Source organism: Diprion similis, chromosome 7, assembly GCF_021155765.1.
Source record: "Diprion similis isolate iyDipSimi1 chromosome 7, iyDipSimi1.1, whole genome shotgun sequence".
Taxonomy (NCBI): Eukaryota; Metazoa; Arthropoda; class Insecta; order Hymenoptera; family Diprionidae; genus Diprion; species Diprion similis.
Window position 1 is genome coordinate 9,634,414 of NC_060111.1, and position 24,206 is coordinate 9,658,619.

At 36.8% G+C, this 24,206-nt stretch overlaps 1 protein-coding gene across 1 annotated transcript in view; it reads left to right on the top strand.

Annotated features, from left to right (window-relative positions):
• The window catches only part of LOC124407872 (tubulin polyglutamylase TTLL5), a 117,298-nt gene extending 96,740 nt beyond the window's left edge, over positions 1-20,558 (top strand). The window contains exons 9-15 of the mRNA XM_046884431.1: positions 334-560; positions 661-856; positions 1,262-1,427; positions 3,688-3,828; positions 7,228-7,378; positions 9,287-9,453; positions 20,216-20,558. Coding sequence (XP_046740387.1) covers positions 334-560; positions 661-856; positions 1,262-1,427; positions 3,688-3,828; positions 7,228-7,378; positions 9,287-9,453; positions 20,216-20,432 — 1,265 coding nt within the window. The 3' untranslated portion in view covers positions 20,433-20,558. The remainder of the gene's footprint in view (positions 1-333; positions 561-660; positions 857-1,261; positions 1,428-3,687; positions 3,829-7,227; positions 7,379-9,286; positions 9,454-20,215) is intronic.
• Positions 20,559-24,206: the final 3,648 nt, after the last annotated feature.

The following is a 24,206-nucleotide window of genomic DNA, read 5'->3' on the forward strand; positions in this document are numbered from 1 at the left end:
CTATTCCCATAAGATTATTGAGGGGTTCTCTCGTATACATTTCGGATTGGACATGGTAGATTGTACAATACCTGAGTCGGAAAGTATTTGCAATCTAGTCAGTTTATACCGATGTCATCCGAGTTTATCGGCAGACAGATGGACCGACGTTTCGTAAAAACCTGTTTTTTAGTTTCTGGAGATTACCAAAGGTGAAGGTATGTCAGAATCAGCAGAAGTCACTTTCACCCAAGTCAATGTTTCTCTTTAAAATTGAAAGAAAGAGAAGTGAAATAAGCAGTATATTTCCGAAAAGTGCTAATAACTAGAAAAAAATTATAATGAATGTTTCAGAATTATTTGGGTTTGATATCTTAATTGACGACACCTTGAAACCTTGGCTACTTGAGGTCAACCTCACTCCGTCTCTAGGTTGTGATTCCCCATTGGATGTGAGGCTGAAATCTGCATTAATGGCAGATTTACTCACTCTCGTAGGCGTTGCTGCTGTTGATCCGATATTGAGACCACATAGTAACAACCATCGATCTATTACGAATCCTTCTAAAAAGATGACCAGTGTAAGCTATACCTTACAAGCATTCTCACACTGTTTTCTCTGGTTTCGATTGTTAAATCAAACTTTTAGTTTCGTTGAATAAATAAGTTTATGTAATACAGTACAGAAGAGTTCATTCGGCTGAAATGCTCATGCAGAAGAAGAAAAATGTAGCCAAAAATAGTTTAAACAAATCTGGTCTCACAGCCGAACAACAAAGAATAGTTGCATCTGCTCGAGCACAGTTTGAACGGAGAGGTGGTTTTGTTCGTATCTTCCCTAGTCCAAAATCGTGGGAAATCTATTCTCAATATCTCGGTAAGTTGACAAATGAATATAATACTAATACATTTCTCTTTTGCAGATCTTTTTCTGCAGAATGATCACTCATACTTGGGGTCAAAGCAAATTATTCCTCTTGATATGAAATAAAAGAAATTGTATGAATTTTTTTGTAACTCTCGCTCGTTGCTGTAGTTGACTTTTCTTTCGAAGTGGAAATTGGGGTAGCTGACATTACACTCTAACTTACTAAAAGACATCTTTACTGCAACACAGGTCACACTCCAGAAGTCATTTCTGATAAAATTGAAGGCGTAGGATTTGCATGTTTCCTGTGTGACCATGGCTGTGTTTTCTTTACATTGACCAACTACTATGATGTCATCAAGTCCCAAAACGTTGTACTTTCAACTCATGTTTAAAATCGATATGTACTTACAGATTCTGTCACAGGAATACCAGTAGTAACAGACCCCTTGGGACCGGGAAGGATGCAACAGCAGGTTAATACCAACTATAATTTAATGCTACACGAACAATTGTTCCCAGCTGCAAGCAGAACTACTGGATTTATCATTCCTGAAGTGACACTGGATAGACTTTCAAGGTATTCAACACTATTACTGAGCTGAACTATACAAAGTAGTTTGTTATTCTCGTTACTTTCTCTACGGCAACGAACTATTCAGGATATATTGTTTGTATACGTAGAAATTTTAGTAGCTAGTAAAATAACTCTTCGGTGGGAACTTGGTCGCGGGAAGTTGTGGTATGCGGATGGATGAGCGAGAACGGGTACAGATTAAGTCAGTTAAAGGCGAATACTGTGAGAAATAAGAAAGTAGTGCGTTATAAAGAAGGAGAAAGAAGTGCGTTAAGAGAAGGAGAGCTTGAGCAGGAAATAAAGGATCAGCAGGAAGGGCGATGTAAGAGTTTAAGGATAGGAATTGTAGTAGTTGAAGAGTTTCGTGGCTAAAAAGTAGCTATAGAGGTTTACGTGTGTGCGAGTGGTAAACAGAGAGTATGAGTGGTATTGGGGTAGGAGTAGACATTGGGAAGAACTCCAAGACAGGATGCATGATGATGCGACAAAAAAGATAACAAAGAGAAAGAAAAAAGGGATGGAATCGAAAAGCTGGTAGGATAAGGATTTCTGTCAAGGAAAGAGAGGCTTGAAGAAATTGTACAAAAGTTGGAAGAGGAAGGAGGCAGAAAGGTCTGAGTACATGCAAAAGAGAAAAGCCTTCAGAGAATTATGAAAAAGAAGAGGAGAGAAGCGGCAGAGAAACTGGAGAGCGAACTGAAAAACCTAAAATGGGAAAGACAGATCCTAAAATTCCTGAACAGAGGAAGGTCGCCGATAGGAACTGTAAGCAGTAAGATAAGCATTGACAGCTGGAGGAAGCATTTTACGGAACTACAAGAAGGATGGGACGATATAGAATTGAGGACCGAAAGAAGAGTTAACGGGAAACGCTTCAGGGAGGAGATGTAATTAATAGATGCCAAAATCTATCGACAGATAGAGAAGCTGAAACTGAAAAAAGCAGCAGATACTGCGGAGAACCGTCAAGGAGCAGAGTTAAAAAACGATTCCGAGAATTATTTGTCATCCTAAGATTCCGAGAATCAGTTCAGGGTCGTTGCATGTGAAAACCGATGGACGCAGGCCTCCCGATGTCAAGTCGCAACTCGTCGGACGATTCCGAGAATGGTTTGTCAGCCTTAATTGGGAGAATCTGTCCAGGCTCGTCGCATGAGCCTCCTACCGTTGCACCACTCCTCGAAACCTCTCGATCGTCGGAGGAAGAATCTTCCACAAGCTGACTCATGGGATCTACCAGAAACTCAACGTGTGAGAGTTCAAGGTTGAACGGTTGAGGGTTCGCGGTTGCGCTCGGTAAGGCAGATTCTCGATCCCGCTCGATGAGCATGGTAACTTAAAACGCAATTTACCTGGTAAGGCTAAGACCTATGGTAACTGACAGAGCACATCTTACCGACGAAGAACGCACGAGGGCTAAAACTACGGCAATTTGCGGCATTCTTTACCGACGATTTGGCCAGTTTGAGCCATTTTTTACCGATGATCGTGGAAATTTGGCGGATTTCTTTACCGAAGATCGATAGACAGAGCACATTTTACCTTACGAGGGTGGGGGGTAACCTTCAAGGGCTTGCGTCTGGGGTGCCGAGAGGTAGCTTTGCCGGTAAAGTAGATATTTCTACGTAGAATCCCCCTTGCATCACTACTCATGGTGTATCCACTACCGCTGAAAAAAAATGCTCTGAAAAATGTTAAGATATGTCGAACGTGTGAACTGATTATGGTTGCAATTATACTTGATGTATAGTACGTATTGACATAAGAGATATGAAAAGTGGAATATGTGGAATAGTGTGGTAATTAAAGAATGAAAACTATGAGTTAACTTTGAAGAATTCTAATGAAGCACATGACTCGAAAAATGAAATAGAACTTCTTCGTCCAAGGTATGATTCAGAAGTAAGATAGTGAATAGTGTGCTTAAAAATCAGCTGACAAAGGTTGGTACTGAAACTCTATCTGAACATGTTTGCAATGGATGGGAATGGAAGAACAGGGTGAGGATGAGCTTACAATCTATGTATCTTATAGTTATACTATAGTTAGCTTAGATAAGTGATGTTCGGAACGTAGTGCCAGACATAACATATTTCAGAATGTTTGGTATATAGTGGTTCTAAAATCAGATTTTTCTGAGAATTCTTCGAAAGCCTTTTTCGAAGTACTCCTTCCATCAAGGATGAAATGTGTATGAGAATGAAGAACCATAATTACGGAATTTGAATTTACTTTTTGAAAATCTTTTTCACACATTGAACAGGTATGAGAGATATGAGAGAGCTTTGGTGAAAGGCCATAAACAGAGCTTGGATCGCGGTGACAGCAAAGAAAACTTAGACGTGGATACACACAAGTACAAAGCACAAGTGATGAAGCTTATGGAGGATGGAAATAAACTCAGGTTAGTATATTTAATGTATTTTATATGTTTTTTTGTTTGGTTCTGATTTATAAATATTATTATTCTTAATTGAAAAATGCCGTTCAAAAAGTGTCAACTATTTTGTTGAAAGATAGTTACGAGATTATTTTACTGATTATTTCTTAGTATTGTAACATAAATCGTGCATTAATTTTTTCCAGTACTAAATCTGGCTTACTATTTTCGGAAAAACAAGCAGCATCTTATTTCTCAGAGTCTGATAGTATGGAAAGGAATTCGAAGCAGAATAAAAATAAGATTTGCCACAAATTTGAAGATGACCGTGTTTAGTGGTCGAAATATTTATTTATTCATTCATTTATTCAGCCAGAAAGTTACTCCGTTACAAACCGGAGCAAACTCTACCGACGTGAAATGCAGTTACCGGCGTTTAGAACTAGTAAAGTTATGAACAAACTATACAACATATATTAGATGATGAATATAAATTAATAAATTTTCGAAAATAGCCATTGAACTAAAGTTCGTTCAGTACATCCTTTCATTTTGAACTAAAGTCCGAAGGAAATTTCATATAAGACCGGATAAAATGTTTAAGTCATAACAGTAACTTTGTTCTCGTATAAAACTATCTATTAATCTTACTCTTACAATATTTGATGAAACCCATTTCTTTAATTTTATTTTCCTAGTATTTACATTGCCTAATATCTTGAGTTCATTGGGGAGATTGTTGAAAAGGTTAATTGTTTTTATGTTATTATTTTGAATACTCGTAGTTTTGCATTTATTGGGTAGTGTATGGGTAGTTAATGCTTTTATTCCTAGTAATACTGTTGAATTTATAAATTCGTCTTTTGAATCATTGTAGTAGAATTTCCGAGATTCAAGAGAAAATAGTTAGTTAACATTTAGTGCATCATTATGGTTCATAAATCAATTTTCGTTTGAAATTTTCCAGATTTTGAATTGAGGTCTCTGCAATAAACTAAAGTTGTTTGAATATGGTCCACCCCTAGTCATGATCCCTCAGCTAATGCTGCTATAAAAAGGGCATAATATAACATTCTCCGCGTATTAGTTTGCATGAATTTGGAAACTTTGCGAAACATGAAAACCTGTAATCAAAAATGATACCTAAATATTCACAATTTTTAACTCTTCAAGTTTTGCCCATTCGAAATATTGAAGTTAACCGGAACACTATTAGGGTAGTTTTCGAATCAGACAGACTTAAGAACAGACTGTCCTAAAAACTTCCCAACGGAATGCATTCTGAGCTCATAAAACATGACCAATGAAGACTCGTTTTTTTTTGATTTTGTTATTAAATGATACGAAGATACGTAAGATTTTTATTTATCTGCTTCGTTTTTCATTCGCCGTATCGCATTATTTCATATTGTGAGGAATATTTTTCAAAACATTCAATGCTCTTTCTATTCATCTTTACCGTGAAATTGAAATGTATACCTTACTATCGAATAATAATAAGATTCTTATACATTTTCATCGTTTTTGATGAGTTGTGTTATGCCGTTTAATATTGTGATAGATATTTTTCAAAAAATTCGGTGCAATTCTCGTTCGTATTTATCATAATATTATATACTGTGTCTGATTTGGAATTTTATTTCTGTATCGTAAATTACCGAATGAGGATATTGAATCTTATGTACGCAAGAGTGGAGATGATTCTGCATGATCCCCTTGTTTTAGCGGGACAGAAATAAGTTTGCTAGCGTTACTATCTGACATACTCAGGCTTACATGTTATGCTTTGAAGATTGTGAGTAAAAGTAACTGAAAGGACACTAGAAAATTGCTATCAGAAGAAGAATCGGTGATTCCGGGATCTATGATTGCCTTACCGCAGACTTACACCGCTAAACCACCAAGGTAGCTCGCGCACAGGACTTGTGCCGAAAATGGTACTCATCGATCGTAATTCGCAAGTTTTCTAAGCCGTGTTGTTTCATCAATTTACACATCAATTCGTTGTTACACTATTTTCTTAGCATGCATATAGCAGTCCGCACGGTATATTACCTGTACCAAGCAAGATGGACACAGCCGAACATTGTTTTGGTATGATACACAGATTTATACGCATTTTTGTTGCGTGACCGCATGTGAAGGAAGATTTGAAAATTGATATGATGAGAAAAATAAGTCTTTGGTAAGATAGCGACAGTCTCCGAGATTTATTCCTGGGATCGGTGATTATTTTCTCCATCGTAGCCATTCAGTAATTTACAAAACAGTCTTTCATTCAGCAATTTTCCAGTTTTTTCAGTCTGCAGTGTGAAAATTGTGAAAAACATTTTTTTCCAACACCTACTCAGAAAGACTTATTTTCAAAGCCCGTGGAGCACCACTTCTGCAATCAGTCCCGTAAGACAACGTTGGCGCATGCGCACAATTGAAATGTTATATTTTACATGCTAGGGTTCTCCTTAGCGCATGGGCACTTTCGAATAACTTAATTCTACGTACTGTCATTGAGCGTAAGTTACCTAACGACCAATTTTACGTGTTATTGATGGCACCTTCGTTACTTTTCAAATCAAACTCTCTTTCACAGGTGTTGGAAAAAATAGCCTATGTTAGACGTGAGAGTGGGAAAGGCACAGATCGTGCCTTCACTATTATTCACGTGAATGCAGCAGTTGCCTTTGCGGCTCACTCTGTAAAGTTTAACATCATCCTAAACTGCCCACTTCACGCACTTGTAACACAATATACTACTTTTATGATGCCCACGTATGTCACAAAACAAAAGCAGCGCTTTTTTTCTTTGCCCATATATGTATCACTAAGATGCAGTCTATTAATCACTTTGCAGTGAAACACGTTGAGCGAAATTGGACTTTTCATGATATTGTTTTTGTCAAAATACAATAACTTCTATACTTTTAAATATTCAAGGCTGTGAATTAGTGCTCAGTCTCGTTGTCGGTTCATCACTCCGATAAATCTCTTGTTTTAAATTCTTCATATTTTGGCTTGGAGCCTAGTTCAGAAAATTCAATCCCGTTCCTTGGGATTGGGGGAAGTAGGAGGATTCCAGCTACGTAATATGTTAATCGGAACATCAAATAGGACTCAGGAAAAGATGTTGATAAGTTTTTTCGTAGGCAATTTCTTATAGTTACTTTTACACATTCCCTTTTGGGTACAGAGTGTAATTGCTCTTGCTCACATAAATTTTATTCATATGTCTTGCAAATAATCTTCAATTCACGATCGTCGAAAATTTTTATCCGGGCAATGTGAAAATTGGAAAATAGAATTAGTAATTGATGAATTTACGCAAACATAAGTAAGTTGCATGTGTGATACGTAATTATACATCAGGAATATTTTTAATTTTTAATAACTCAAGAATTTACTCACACGAATTTTGGTAATTTGTAGCTCAGGTGAAGCAAGAAAGGCTTTTGGATTGTACTTGGGATGTATTCTACGAAAAATTTCTCAACCAAGTGCGGACTCAGCCTGTTCTGAACTAGTCATGAAATTTCTCCAGCAATCAGCCAGTAACTTACGCACACCCTTCTTATTCACTGTAAGTATCTGCTATATATTTCCCCTTCCTTGACATTTCTAATAATTACGTACAGGGCAGTTCATGCTAACCCAACCTACTGCAAAAATTGTCATTTTTAATTTAGCTGACACTTTGCGATCTTTTTGGATTCTGTGAAAAAAGGTTCCTTGATATTGTTCCGAATTTTTTTCGTCTAACCCGTCATAAAGTATGAATTTTTGAAAATTTCAATATTTTTTATCTAATGCTCATAGCTTTTTAAAAAAATCATCGATTAAATTTTTTTTCCCTTTTAAATTGTATATTTTTAAGTTTACGTTTTGAAAACACAATCCAATAAAATACTTTTTATACGAAAGGTTTCCCAACTTTAAGATTGAAAGCTTTTTTTAAAATTTGAGTATACCGATCAATTTTTTTTCAACTCTCAATAATACTACTGTCTATTCCACAAATTTAAAGCTTGGTCTCATCATGAGGAGAAGATTCTCTCTATTTTTTGAATCTTGTAAAATTAATAAAAACTTATTTTATTTAAAACTTTAATTATCACTCTTAAGGTGGTTATAAAGACGACGAAGTTGCAATTAATGCCTTACTTTGGCAAAAAGTGGAGCGTCTTTTTCCTTTTTCGATATTTGGAAAAAAAATTTACGAATTGGTTACTACCCACAAAAATTGGCCAAATTTTCACAGTCACACTGAATGGATCGAACTATCTGGTATAGTAAGATAATTACTAGGGCGTTGTTCAAGACATTACAATTAATGCATGTAGTTTTAAATAGAAAAGAAAAACACAATTTAATCATTTTGAAAAATTCGAAAAAAAAATGAAGAATCATTTTCTCACGATGAGTTCAGGCTTAAAGTTCGTGAAATAGACAGTACTACTTTTAGAATTGGAAAAAATATATTGATACACTGAAGTTTAAAAAAATGATTTCAATCTCAGAATTAAGAAACCTTTAGTAAAAAAGCTTATCAAAGTTTATTGCTTTGTATTTTCAAATGTACACTTAAAAACACAATTTGAAGAACAAAAAATTTCAATTGATAAATTTTCCAAAAAGTTTTAAACATCTAAAAAAAATATTTAAATTTTCAAAAATCGTACCTTATTAACGGTTTGACTGAAAAATTTGAAAAAAATGGAAAAATCTGTTTTCACAGAATGCTAAAAGATAGCCAAGTTTCAGCCAAATAAAAAATATCAATTTTTGCAGTAGGTTGAATTGGCATGACTGCCCCACATTGAAAGGGTCAATTATTACTTATTGCCAATAGGAACCCCGTTAGTTCAACTGTCATAATATCTGATTCTATTTGAATCCCATTTCATAGCTCTCTCAGGCTCAAGGAACAGGCAGTCAACGAGGAAGCAGGCTGTGCCTATTCTGAGAGAGAGAGTCGTTTTAGCCACTTGTGACTTTCTTAATTTGCTGGAAAACTTTCATATTCAGCACACAGAACGATTAATCGTCTTATTGTCAGCCATTTTAAACAAGTGACGGTTCTACATGCAAACTTGCCATGCGTTGCGATCAAAGGATCTAAGCTTTTTCAAAATGTTATTCATTCTACTTCTGAAGAGTTGTATTTGCATACTCGAGGGCAATAGTGTTATTGAATTGCTTGCAATAAAAGACATGCTACTCAAAATGCGACAGTACTAGCCTACAATATTACTGTGTATTACTGTAGTACATACTGCTATAAAGCATATAACATACTTTCTGAAGAATCGTAGTTGAAAATTACCTTGAATATTCTAGTCATAAGATAGGTAAACAAATTGGTTTATTTTTCACTTAATGCAAGCTCTCTGCTGAATATTTTCAAGTATGCAAATTGTAATTCTTGTACCAGGTACACATGTTACAGCTTCTGACTCCAAAATCAAAAATTTATTCTTCTATTTTACAGTTGCCAAGCAGTAAACTAGGTGACAAAGATCGTGCAGCCATAACAGCAAAACAGTTATCTGACTTCTTACATCTATACAACAGAGAAACAGATTTATATGCAGACACAGTGGATCGCCCGCGAACCGTGCCTAATAGATTATTTCAAAAATTCCTCGCAACTGCTAGGTAAGTAACTCTAATCGTCATGAAGCTCTAAATGAATTAATCTATTGATTCTATGCAAGCTTTTCTAGCCGTATATAGTTGACCAAGTAGATACATACATATATTTAAAGGATGAAGGCACCACTTAATGATCGATTAAAACAGCCAAAAATACCAGCTAATGACCTTTTAGATGATAATCTAATAAGTGTATAGTTTCAGTGATCATTCACTGGCCTTTGGCTAGTTTTTGGTGCATTCATTTCATTTTCCGGCGAAGGCATGAAAAAGTCACTTTGTGAGGTTTGTTTTTGATCCGTAAAGTGTCACTTTATAAAATACCCGTGGAAAAAAATTTAGACCTACGTATACATTTTTTCAATCAATTATAATTAAATTGGATCTACGTAATTCTAAATTTTTAAGAATTCTACATCCACCGAGATCGCCGTAGATATAAATATATTTACGTACACTTGATTTGATCTGATGTTGTGAATATACGCTTACGTTTATTAGATCTCCGTATATCGACTTCAATCTCGGTAGACCTACTTATTGTTAGATCTGAACAGACCGTACTGCATAAGAACTTTCGGCTAATTAGATTTGAGTAGATCTGATTTGATCTACGTAGATACTTTTACAGTAGAATATGATTTCATACTCGAACAGTACCTACTCAACTTTATTCCAAGTCCTGCTTAACCGAATGTACTATGTATAAGCTAAACATAATACATAATTTAACTGTATATAATCATATATGAATGATTTTTACGATTCCATAACATTTAGAGAAATCTAATTAGATTCACGTAGATCTATTTCAAAATTTAGATCTAACAAAATCTATGTAAATATTAGCTACTTATGTGGCATGCCCGTAAACCGCCTGTTTTTTTGGCAAGGATAAAGATTTCAGGACGAGCTGAAGGCGAGCCGGAAGCGAGCCGAAAGCGAGCCGGAAGCGAGTACTGAAATTATCCGAGCCAAAAAACGGTTTACGAGCATGCCACATACAATATTTTTTACGGTATGGGCATTGAAAAGCAAAACGAAGAGTGAGGTTATGTCGCGATCTATTCCACGAAGCTACTTTATTCGGCAGTTTGGGATGCGCACTTCGAACTGCGCATCAAAACTGCGGAATAAAGACTTTATTCCGCAACCTTCTTCGCTGCGGTATAAAGCGTCACTTTACGGAACGAAAACTGCCACAAAAAGTGGACTTTTCAATGCCCATGCCGTAAAAAAAATATTTTTCCCGGGTAATCTCAAAACTACCTTATAAAGTCTTTCTATGGCAGTTTCCATGCGCAGTTCGAAGTGCCCATCTCAGAATTGCTATAAAAAGACTTGTCATGATAGTTCTGATTTCTGTTACGCGGTTCGAGGTGGGAATCTCAACTGTCAATCAGCAATCAACAATCTCAACGACATTTTATACCTACACCGGATAAGATGTGTGCGGCACACTCGTTAAGTGTTTTCGTCTCGAATACTGATTTCAGTACTCACTTTCAACTCACCTTTAGCTCGTAATGAAGTCATTATCCTTGTCCTAAAAACGATCGCTTTACGGGCCTGCCGCATACTGTACTATTTATATTTCTAGTAGTAGATTGATTCATTTTAAAACGTTCTAGCCAGACAAAATGGTAATTGGGGCCCTCAGCGATACGAAAAATGAGTATTTGGGTGTCATTAGAGCGTGGTTGAAAAACACTTTTGAATTAGTTTTCAGTGGTGCATCCCCTCCCACATCCGAGTTATAGTAATAAATGTCTTCTTCTTTAAATTGCATTTACCTCAAAAGTTCTGAATGGATCTTTTCGAGAAGACTATCCTTGATGTAGAAGAAAATTAGTACTTGAAAATGTAACTTTTCTCAGTATTCTTAGGTTACCTCCTTTTCGTTGAAAAAATTCCCAAGTACCTCAAACCCGCAATTCTCGCAAACCAAGCAATGCGCACCTCTATGTTTCTGTTCCTTAATTATTTTTAATTGTTAACGTGTCCTTGAGAGAAAAAGTTGAGAGTTTTACAGATGTTAGGAATACGATAGATCGTTAAATCTAACGAGTGGAAACCAGAATCTTTGTCTATGCCCAGCTAAGATGTTATTTGGCCTTTTTCGGGTTCGTCTTGTCGTCTATCCGCGATTTTACGTCATTACTTTCTACGCGGGGAATAAAAGTACGAGGTGAATTGATATGAAACAGGGTGTACACTTTCAATGTATAATTGGATTATTTTACACGTTTAGAAAACGATAAGGAGTATGAATGTATTTTACTCTACGAAATGGATTGCATGTTTGAGATATGAAAGTCGAAATAGCAGTTTATTTGATGACAGTCGGAATAAGAGAATTTGTCTGTACAAAGGGTTCAATAGAAGGGATTTTAAAAGGTGGACTGAAATTGATTCAGAGACAAAGTCGGTGGTGAATGCAGGAAAGGTGCATGAATTTAGAATAGTGGGGAATACATGTAGTTGACAATGAGTAAGCAAAACTGTGTGTACTGTATGCACTCATCACACGATGCACAAGACAAAACAAAAATAAGAAGACTAGCAAGCGACTATAAGGTGACTACAAAGAATGTGAAAAGGTTAGCAAGTATCTGCCTACCCCCTGTATAAACTTCAAAATCCAGCGAAGCTCCAAAAGCATTAACTGTCGTATTTTCAATATTTATCTCCTCGACCAAAATATTTGCTTTACCGACTCTTGCGTTAAAATAGCCAACTATTATCATGGGCAGATTTGTATAACCATTCTCTAGATACTCCAATTTTTCTTTTACGTCGGGAATAGCTCGCTCTATGTCTTCCAGCGGACTTATATATATTACAACCTATTATGAAACTAATGCCAGAAGCAACTGCCCTGGAAATTATGTAGTGTTTCGATGTGAATAGCACTGCTACTTGCTCTGGGTTTGCAGTCATCACGAGACCCCCTTCGCTCTACCTCTTTCCGCTGTTCGGTCTGCTAGGCTGTAGACGATTTCTCTTTTTGCTCAGCCCGCCATACCCCAGCTGATCTCCGGCTTTCCAATGCACGGCAATGCAAGTTTCACATACCGCTATAATGTCTTCTTCTTCTATTGATTTTTCAAAGTCCTCAATGCTTGCAATGTCTTTGCCATTCCAGAATATCAAAACATTGTACAGTTTTCCCTTTATCAGCAGATACTCGGTTCTTGACCATACTCAACAAGCTTTCTTTTCAGCATACTTAGTTTCTTATTGGATTTTCTCTCATTCACGTCCAAGTCTCTTCCGATAGACACATTTTGCTCCTTGAGTTTTTTCCCCTGCTTCAGGATACTATATTTGCAATCCCTGCTGATGAACTTCACCACCACGGGTCTACTTCCAACATTGCTGCATACTTTGTATAATATGTCCTCCACTGTAGCCTCCTTAACTATCACTGCGGCAGCTTTGAAAGCTCCAAACACACTTTCCCTCAAACTTTTATTTATTTCTTCGTTATCAGGCACTTTGAACATCATCAGATTTTTCCAATTCCGTTATTCTAGCTTCTTGTTTTGCGTATTTTTTTTTCGAAGTCACTATGCTTTTCTTCCAAGCCTCCACTTCCTCTTTCAGTATCTCCAGCGACGATGATAAGCCGTCAGTTGTTATCTTGACGTTTCCTGTTTGTCCTGGTAGTAGAATCTCTGATTTCTTTAATCAATTTCTTCGTTTTTTCCTTCATGTTGTCTTCTCTATATATAGGATTTGAAGTATTCTTTTATTAAAAATCTAAATTTGACCATATTATGAGCATTGACTTCTCATTGCTAACGCATAGTGCTTGCAAAAAAGTGCATAACACGCGTCGTGCAAATATAATGTTATAAGATACTAATAAGTTGTCTCTATTACCAACGAAGGGGTTAGTCCAGTGGTGAATGCATGTTCCTAGTAACCAAAGCGGTCACACCGTCCAGGTTCGAGTCCCGATGAAGTATGTGATTTTTCAAACGCATACAGATACGATTTAATGTAATTTAATTGTACGAAAAGTGCAAACGCATTTATGATTTATTATCCTCATTTCACTGACTATCTGGTGTGAATGGTTTATTCTTCGGGTTTGAAAAAAGGTAAGTTAGGCAATGGCGAATAATCCTTTATCCTACGGTGCAGTTACTGATCTCGACAATGACAATAAGCGATGCGTCAATTTTTGGGAACTCAATGAAAGAAAAAATATGATCAAATTCTAACACGGTTTGCACGACTCTCTCGGTATATAGACAAGATAATAGTAGAGGGGAGGGGTCATTTTCAATAGAAAACACAACAGAAGTATGTGACAAGGTAATAGTATCAAGTGTATTAACAAAAGATAGTGGTCCCTTATGTACCAAGAGGATAAAATCGAAGATTATTCCCGCGAGCGAGTTTAATTGCCCGAGGAAATAATCGACTTTTATTCCTGTGTTATATATAGGACTTTATTTCCGACTTAATACGGCCACTTTATTGACTTGAAAATGTGTTCCTTTTATGTGTAAGCGTGATCTTTCAGTCCGAAAAGTATGATATCATTGAAATTTTATAATAATACAGAGAGATGTAGTTCAAAATGAAAAAGAAAGAGAGAAATATAGAAGAACTGAAAAATTAATTTGCGGAAATTATGATCAGAGGAAGTTTTACACAATGATATTTCCTGCAAACGCGGAAGAAAAGTGCCAGTTTTTATGCCAGTGAAAAAAGGTACTGAGGGAATAATATGCCTCTGTCGTCCGGCTCTTCAGGTGAAAAGAGTGAACATTATGGTTTAGTCGGGAATAAATAAAATTAAGTGCAGCCAAAGAATAAAAAGAGAATTAATAATTCAGTGAGACACATATCGAAAGACAAGTCACAAATAAATGTGGTTGTTGTTTGCAACGCACTAAGAATTCGTAACAGTCAGAGAGGTTTACAGTAACTGGATGTGAATGGGCTAGCATGCAAGAACAATCCAAGTTCTGACTCCTTGCTATGTTAGTACTCTCCGCACTGATTATTTGTTCGGTACTACACTTCAGTCACTACACATTGAAGTCACATGTGTGAACCAAGCACTTTTTTTAAGACAATGAGAAGGTCTGCCACCTGTTCCAGTAGAACTCGGGATAGTACTAAAAAATGAGATACCAGGTTCCTGGAAACCAAAAATAAGAATTCTGGCATCTATAATAATTCCGGTCAGCACCTCATGAAAAAATTGAAAATGTCTTCAGGTGCTGAATCGTATGATAGTTTTCGTGACAGTTCTGGCTTTTCTCTCGTGAAAACCACCATTCGCACGGCATATCTGAATACCTTAGCATGATCATGAGTAGTTCAAAGAATGTTCATTTGACATGTATATTATAAAGAATGATCTAATATTGTGTAGCGCCTATAATTCTGTAGAAGTATCTTCTGTCTGCGAGAGTTGACAAAATTTTGATAGTAAGGGTTTCCTGTCCATTAATCAACATTATACGTTCATCTGCTCACCCCAGCTGCTAGCTGCAACTTTCTTGATTCGCACATTTTTTTTAACTTTTTGGTACGTAAAACGGCTCACTAACAAATCGTATTTTCGCCAGATAGTCTCTTTCTATAGGTTGCCGTGGACGCTAAATAGGATAGCAAAAGATTTTTAAAAACATTCAATTCTTATATAGGTGCGCAAAGATGAGGCTTACAAGTTCATGATCTATATGTCTCTCCTGCAGCATCACCCAGAGTCAGTGGCAAGGCCGTTGAGAGACAGTGTAGCTCTACTTTTCGTTTAATTTTTTTTTGTGGTGCATTTTTTTTTTTTTCTGCCTTCGTCTTGGGAAAAATTTAAAATCAGTAATTTCGAACTGAAACTATCGTCAAGACCTACTGCATTACTTTGCACTATCCTTGAACTGGCCAGAAATGCCATAAAAACTGTCGGAAGCCCCAGCATCTTGCATTTCTTTAACATGAGGTGATATTGGTCCACTAAAGAGACTAAGAAGGAGGAAATAATGATGAGAAAAATTGTGTGTGGGGGGGGGGGGGGGGGTAGGGATATGGAGAAGTGGGCGGGGAGAATATGTAATTGAGTATGATCATATTTCACACATATGGAGTGTTATGAGCGGCCCTTTTTCTCGATATTCCTCATTATTCCCTAACTCTATGAAGCACGCAGTCAACGCATTCCTGCACACGCTCGATTGCCCGAAAGTAGAACAAAAAAGGGGATGACTCACAGGAGTTGCGGAAAGACCAAGTCCGCTGATGTTGCACCTTACCTCATCAGCAGATGATTTTGAAATCACAGCAAACCGAGGTTTCTTCATCGAAACTGCGGCGAGTGCCAGGCAGTCTATTCTACCGCTCTGGTGAGTGTCGTGAGCAAAGTGCTCACTACTTGAATCCCTTCCGAGGCTGCACCTACTGTTGGAACACCGGTATCAGACGTGACGGCAAAGTGACACCAGGGACGTGCAGGAAGTTGAAGGTCCTCATCAATTCTTCATTCTATGACAAAACGGCTCCTCTGGCCTAAGAAACGAGAACATCTGATACATCCTACCCGGTCCCCTGGCCGGGAGAAGGATAACTGGAAGAACGGAAGGAAGGATGGATGCAGCCGATAGTAAAGAAGGGGGAGGGAAAAAGGTAGATGATTAGAGAGGGGTATCTTTAATGTCGACACTGTATAAACTTATAAAGTATACGCAATGATGTTGGCGGATAGGCTAGAAACGGAAATGAAGGCGAAGGGAATGACCTACCGCACAACCAGACGGCCCTTAGAAAGGGAATGGGGACGTCGCACAATATATATGTCCTGAACTACCTAATTAATAGATAGATGGGGGAGGGCTAGGGGAAGGTGGTATCATTCTTCTCCGATTTGAAATCAGCTTTGGATTTGGTAGACAGAAAGGTGCTGTGGGAGGTTATGGAGAGGGGGGATGTTAGAGTAGGATCAAGGGCAAGAATAGAGGAAGTGTACAGGAAAACAAGAAGTAGGGTGAGGAGTGCTGCTCGCAGAGAAGGAAGAAGAAATGGAAGTTATGATCAGAAAACTAGAGAAATACATGGATAGGAATAGGATTGAGGAGGAGACATGAGGTTTAGAAAGCGGGAGGGGGCAAAAAAAAGAGGTTGGAATGGAGATGGAAGAGCAAAAAGATAGAGGAGGTAAAAGAGTTCTATTACCTGGGGTAAACGATAAAGAGTAACGGGGGGAGGAGACAGACGAAGGAAAGAAAGTACGGAAAGCAGTGGTAGTCATGAGACAGATCTGGGGAATAGAGAAAACGAGGTTTGGGATAGATTGCGAAAAAAGGATTTGGTTATTTGATAGGCTCATGCGGAGGGTCATGAAGTACGCAGCAGAGGCGATGGATGCGGTATAGAATAGATACCTGAAGTAGACGTTGGGATTAGACTGGAGGACGTCTGGGTATATAGTCAGGGAGAAAACGCAGAGGGATAAGCTGGAGATAAGAGCAGGAAGAAGGACATGGAGTTTTGAAAAGGATTTGGAGAGAAGGAAGGGTAGGGAGTTAGTTAGGGAATGTTGAGAAGAGGTAAGGGGGAGGATAGGTGAAGAAAGACAGGGATCGAGATGGGAAAAGAAAAGTTTCTTTGCGGAAAGAGGAACAGAAAGTAGGGAGAGAAGGGAACTAGAATTCAAGGAGATAGAGGAAAGAGAGAGAGAGAGAGAAGCAGAGGAAGGAGAGGTGAGAACAGATGGGGGATTCAAGATATAATAACGTGTATCAGGTGATGAAAGGAGAGAGGATACCAGGGTACCTGAGAAAGAAATGGCGTGACAGCAGGTGCACAAGGGTAGCGAGATTTGGATTGGGAAACGTGATGAGGGAGGTAAGGTACTGGGAAGTAGAAGAAAAAGAAAATGCAGGGTATTTGGGTGGGTGGGAAATATGAGAAGTTATAATCTAAAAAATTATGCATGGGTTTTATGATATCTTCATCAAGTCAGAAAATAAAATTTGTGAAATGGTCATAGATTTTTTTTGGGCATCATAGAGGAACCTTCGTGAATGCAAATGGAGCTACACAAAAAATCATGAACCGTCTAGAACCAGTATTTCTCATAGCTAGCAACTGCACCTAACCTTCCCCTTAAATGGGCGAGCGGCGCTCACACTACCTTTCTGCGCGACACTTTCACTGTGTCAGCTGACACCTTCCAGCGACATGCAGCTAGCTGACTTCTTTTTTTTAGTAAAAGTAATGTAAACTGTCATTTGTAAAATTTTCAACCGGAATGAAATTATTGAAGATAAATTTTTTTTTATGTGCGTGGCTACCATCGCCAAACCCACCCACGATGCCGCAGATGACGATCTCCAGGCTCTAAGACAAAACTATCTCAATCATGTCACGAATTATCGGCCGAGACCAAATGACTGACAAAAATCGGTCGCTGGCTGCCGGAACACTATCACAGGGATTCGTACTAGTCTTAAATATTTTTCCGTCATCAGCAAAATATAAGGACTTCACAGGTTTTAGAATTAGGCTAATATCATTGATTAGATTTGGAAAAACAAGGGACCCAGGTGTGTACTTTACCTTACACCAGAAGTAACCATAATACGTGAGGAAACACAGTTTAATACTTTAACAAACTGAACCCTATCGACAAGAAATGATTCGACCCATTGGAACAAAGGCCCCGTCAGAACATAGGCAGCAATACATGAGGTCAGTGTATTGGAGGAGGAGGAGTGGACATTGATTTTTTTCTGTGCACTTGGAACTTGTAGTGTGAGAACGATAAGTTCGAGGGCTGGGTCATGGCCAGCTAAAGCTGCTTACTTTTGAAATGCGATGCCACGGAAACCTGGCACTTAATTTTTTCATACCTGTTTTTTTTTTAGTAATCTTGGCGAAATTTTTTCTCTAAACTATCAGGAACTTTATAACTATCCCGGGTGCTACTAAAGCAGGTGGCTGATCCTTTATTTTCCAAAAAGAGGTGCTAGGTTGACAAACGTTTGAAGTCCTTGTACCGAGAAAACCTGGTAGCAGTGCACCTCGTCCCAAATCTGCATACTAAGTCTGCTAGGCTAACGTGATTCGCTACTACGGGATTTGCATCACACTACAGTCCTTTGATAAATCGTGTGCAGTAGAGAAACACGACCCACTTGATAATTGACGGAATCATGGAAGAAAGACGTACATGGAAGCACAGGTCTTATGGGCTCGCTGAAGCCAGCTCTTGGGGTGATCTGAGCGAGCTTATCACCCCAACCGCCGGGAGCGTTCGCGGCGTTCCCTAAGCGCACCATGCACTACTACATAGCGCCGCTCACACGTACGAGGGAGTGGCGACGTCGAGCGTCATCTGTGGAACTAAATTGTTGGCTTCAACGTTAACACGGGACCTGTGCTTCCATGTACGTCTTTCTTCCATGACGGAATACTAAGTGGTAGGGTTGGTTCAGCTCCAGGCTGATAAGATTCGTCAAAAGAAGGCTTTCGTCGTGTTTTAAGCATAGCCCTGTACGCCATTGGCGAAGCATCCAGACGGCAGTAGCGAGGTTTCAATAGTTTGGTAAGATTTGAGATCATTCGGAGATCGAAATAAAGAAGAAGATATATACTTCAATGGTTAATTCATACCGCGTTTAGGCCATTACTGACCGTACAGTTGTTTTGAGAGAGCCGTTAAAAGTGAGCATAAAAAAGGTATAGAGAAATGATAGAAACAGAGACCATATCGAGAGAAACAGATATAGCAATTAGTGACAACTTCAACAAGACTTCAAATTTCCGAGCAAATGAGACATACAATATAGATACAGATATCGGACAGCCCACATATAGAGCATTTGCGGTAACAGTATTTTTCAAAACGCAAAAACGAATTTTCTAAATATTTTTTAGTAGCTCATTGTTACGGAATAGAGGGGAGGTATATATAGGACGAGTGGCTGTCAACACGTCTCTATACTCACCCGACATGTTGCTTGGGTACCCACGGGTCCGATCTCATCAGTGCTCTCAAATCAAGGAATGGAGAAAGAAGTATATTGATATAAGGAAGGTTTATGATTGAATGTATGAATACTTTATTGGAATAGTGACGAATTTAAATGTATAGTTGAACGAAGTGGATTGTTTGAATGTTGGCATTGGAGTGTACTTGATGAAGGATGGAAGAGAAGTGTATTTTTCGAACGTTGGAGTAGAAGTGACTTGGAACAAAGTGTACGAGTGCCCGAAAGGTGTGAGAATGCAGAATATTGGGGAATAGAATTATGTGTGAGCATAGTTTGACTTATGAAAAATGCGGGCTTGAAGTACTCATGTCCGTTTTTTCGACGTAAGGGTGGTTAGCGAAAAAATTTCTAAAAAATTACGAATTTTTCTTATCAAAATATATAGAAAATTTTTTGAGATATACATATATACACACCTACGACAAAAAGGGTTTTTGCTGTAACTCTGGTCAGAACAGGAGTGTATAATTGAAAATCAGTACAATTATGTTTTCAAACCATGCTTCAATGGCACCCAAATGCTTATTTTTTCATCACCGGCGATCGTGGATCATCCCATATCTGATTAGAGCCTATACTCTAGATAACCCGTTCAATAACCAAATGGAAAAAATAATAACTTATAGTTCATTTACTCCAGACCATATGATTATTATGCACACATGAATGCTTCGGAAGATCAAAGCAATGTATATAACATAACATGATGTCCGTATGTTTACTTAAATAACAATTATGAATTATTTGTGGTACAGTGAAGAAGATCTGGATGATGTACTAATACTGCAAACACGACTGTATAACTGCGCACACAGCTTTCTGGGCAGGAGTGGTTTTGCGGGAAGCCTTCGTGGACCTAATCTACTAGGTTCTTTACCTCACATCACATCACGGGTACATTCTAATGCAGCTGGCACCGAGCAGTGTAAATGTAACCAGCCTATTAATAAACTAAGTAAGCCTCCACGCTAATGAATGCTAGTGTTATCTGTCTTCTACGTTCATATTCTTCTAGGTCAATTTTTAAAATTATTAGACATATTTATTGTATTATCGATATCCGTATAATGCGGCTCAAAACAAGCACAGTGCGTTAAATTATTTTAATCGACATAGGCTCATAGGCTTGAGAAAATTGTGACAATATATTGATAGATTCTGACATGTTTACTTTACTATTGGAAAAATCTTTGTCACTAATGTCTCAAGCTTTTTATTATAATCTTGGAAACATATCCAGAGTTTAGTATAACACGTCTCGAACTTTACATAATTGCCTTCATGTTTGTAATTGTATGAATTATCTTCTGAACTTAACGCGATGTAGCAGTCCTACCTTTATCGACCCAGCGAACTCATCCGTTTTCTTCTTATATTGAATAAACAAACGAACGGAATGGATTGAAATTTCGACGGTACATACATAGCTCTTTTGTAAAGAAATCGAGAAAGGTTACTCATATCTCGAAAATCGTCAAAAAAATCTGCAGTTTTTTGGCATGTACCGCTATTCCAACATTTCCCGCATTTCAGGGGCAATAAAGTCTCTCAAATTAGTCCCTCTAGTCCCCCAGAGCGAAAAATGTGGAAATAGCAACATTCCCACATTTTTTGCTCTGGCGGAAAGTCCCTCAAATATGCATTTTTTGCCCCTGAAATGCGAGAAATGTGGGAATAGCGATACGTGTCAAAGAACCGCACATTTTTTTTTACGATTTTCGTGATACGAGTAACCTTCCTCATTTCCGCTACAAAAGAACTATGCACTGTCGAACTTTTAACCCATTCTGTTCGTTTGTTTATTTAATATGGGAAAAAAACGGATGAGTTCGCTCGGTTGGCAAAGGTAGGACTGCTATATCACGTTAAATATTTTGTTTTGTAAATGAGATTTAGTTCTTGTACTTTATAGTTTATCAAAAAATATTTGAAAAACGGCCTGATTCTAATTATGTACACAACGCCGAATTCAAACTATTTCAATGCACATAATATATATAGTAATTTATAGCTTTACTGAAAAAGTGCACACTCACAATTCAGTACCAAAGTGCAATAAAGATATTTTGAAACTGCTTTCTTCGACTTTGCTGTCATAGATAATTAACCGGGAGAAGAGATATTTGTTTCAATTTGTACTTAAATATTTGATATTTTTTCCTCAAATAATTGATGGATAATTGAACCAGCACCTAAAATAAACTGGAGTTGAATATTCAGCTGCATGTTTAACTGATATTTAATTAAATAATCATTGTTTTGAAAAATCACTGCTGGTTATTGGATGAGGTGAATTTTTACGTTAGCAACTATTTCCACTATAAGGTAATAATTGTTGTACATGGCCTGTTGGATTATACAAAAAACGAGTTTTTACCCTCCATTGGCACAGTATCTTATTAGTTTTATAATTGTTTCTTAAAAAGTCTTATGTGCTACAAATATTTATTCCAATTATCGTTTCTATGTGCACTGTATTTTCCTTTCTTCACAATTTCTGCCTAAATATTATGATACTATGTTTCAATTCATCGTTTCTAGTCATTGCAAAGGGGGTATTTTATCGAACTCTGAAAACCTCTGGTGTATTTTCAAATGTTCCTTAGTAGGGAAGCTTTGGATTTTCCAACTCCTATTTATGTTAAATATTTTTTATTTTCAACCCCCTTGAAAAAAACTGCAATTTCTTGTGCCGGCTTCACATGTGCGAAAGGCAAATTTTCAAAGGGAATAGGTCGAAAAAATTCGCGTGCATTATGACCGGAAATCGATTTTACTTGCACAATCATCACACAATGTATTGTTTTACATATTTTAAGCCCGAAAACGACAAACCATGAAGTCTTTTCAGCTGTTTAATTGTGGTCAGCTTTTAACCATCGAATTTCATATAATTCATAAGATTTCCGAAATATTGTTTTCATGTGTAACGACTTCAAGGTCTATTATTTTTGACTCCACAGTTATTCAAAAAAATTTGGACACTAATTAATGTTGGTTCAGCCAACAATTGCTCTTGTCATAGAGTCGGATATACATACATACGTAGATTTAATTAAATTTATCACTACAAAGACAAATCAAGAAAAGGGAATTGAAGCCTTACTCGGTATATTTGAAAACAGATAGTCATTTTCGTTAGGAAATGTATGTTAGCAATAACAACAGGAAGCGTTATTATAAATAAAAGCAAACTTAATAGTAATATATTTAAAATGAAACGATGTTGCAGTTACCATGTCGGTAAAATGGACTTTCGAAAATAGTAGAAATAATAAAAGCATTTTATGAGTTATACAGGCTTTTCGTGACCAATTCATGGAATTGGCAGGCCCCAATCCAAGAGTTCGTATAAAATGCCATCTCGCATAGTATTCGTAGCCATCCATTTTATGCCGTCTATATTATCCTAAATCGAGCACAAAATGATGTAAACGTGGAGATTTTATGTTTTTTAATTTATATACTGATGATATGCTCGCGTCTGTTAGTTGTTTATAACTTATTCTTGATGCAAATGTTTTTCAGACTTTGTTACACAGATATTAATATTTTCTTTTTTAAGTAGGTTTTGGCTCGTATTTTAATTGGATCAAGTAAGTGTACCTCGAAAGGTACATCATCGATTGATACAGATAATTGCAAACAGGTGCTTCACGTGATTTTGTTCTATGAGATGTTCATTTATGTTGTTATAGGAATATTTATTGGATGTCAGTTATAAGTAGTATAAATAACACATAATATAAAAAAGGCATTTTCTATTCAAGCTCCACAATGATGCCTAATCGTTTGCTAAATACGTACAAGTAAGATTTTTTAATTTTATCCACGTGTACTCATCTATAATTTGATACTATTGAAATTGAGTGCAATGCAAGAGCTGTATATTAAGAAAACTTACACAAGTGTTCGTCTTCGTTAACTGAAATGGGTCTTGATTCTCACCCCTTTGGATTTGTCCACCGATTTATTGTCTTATTCTACCCATTGTAAGAAATTTTTGTGAATCATTATAGATTTTCGTCAACCTTAGTTTCGGACATACCGAATTTTGACTTTGTGGACACAAATTTTTCAAACAATCATATTTCAAAATTGAAGGGTTATACGATGAAAATCTACACCACAAAGAGATTGATTTTCATCTCATATATGCTAATAAATTTTTACAATTTTTTTTTTGGACCTATGGAATAGATAAACAATACAAATAGAATATCTTATTTTACGAATAAACTACATTGTTTAAATTTTGATATTTCTACATGAAATTTTGTGGAATTAAAAATTTTCAAACGATCGTATTTCGGAATTAAAGGGTTGTGCGGTAAAAATGTAGACCACAAAAAAGTTTTCTGTATATAAAATATATGAATAAATTTTGACAATTCTTTGGACTAATGGAACAAATAGTTATAAAAAAATAATTATAAAATTGAATCTTTTTGAGATGTGTTTGAGTCTCTGTTTAGAAGTTACAGGGATTTAACAACGATTGGAAACTCTTAATACTTGAAGAAATTAGATATAAAACATTTATTTATCAAATTAAATTACGAATTGTTAAATGTATTCGATTAAATTATATCATAAATTAAACTATATCATAAACTATTAATTTTATAATTTAATTCCATTAATAAATGTATTATAATATAATGTACACCGTAAATTTTTTAATACACTCACTAAAATTTACTAAAGAATTTATTTCTTCAAGGATTGAAAGTCTTCATCCGTTTT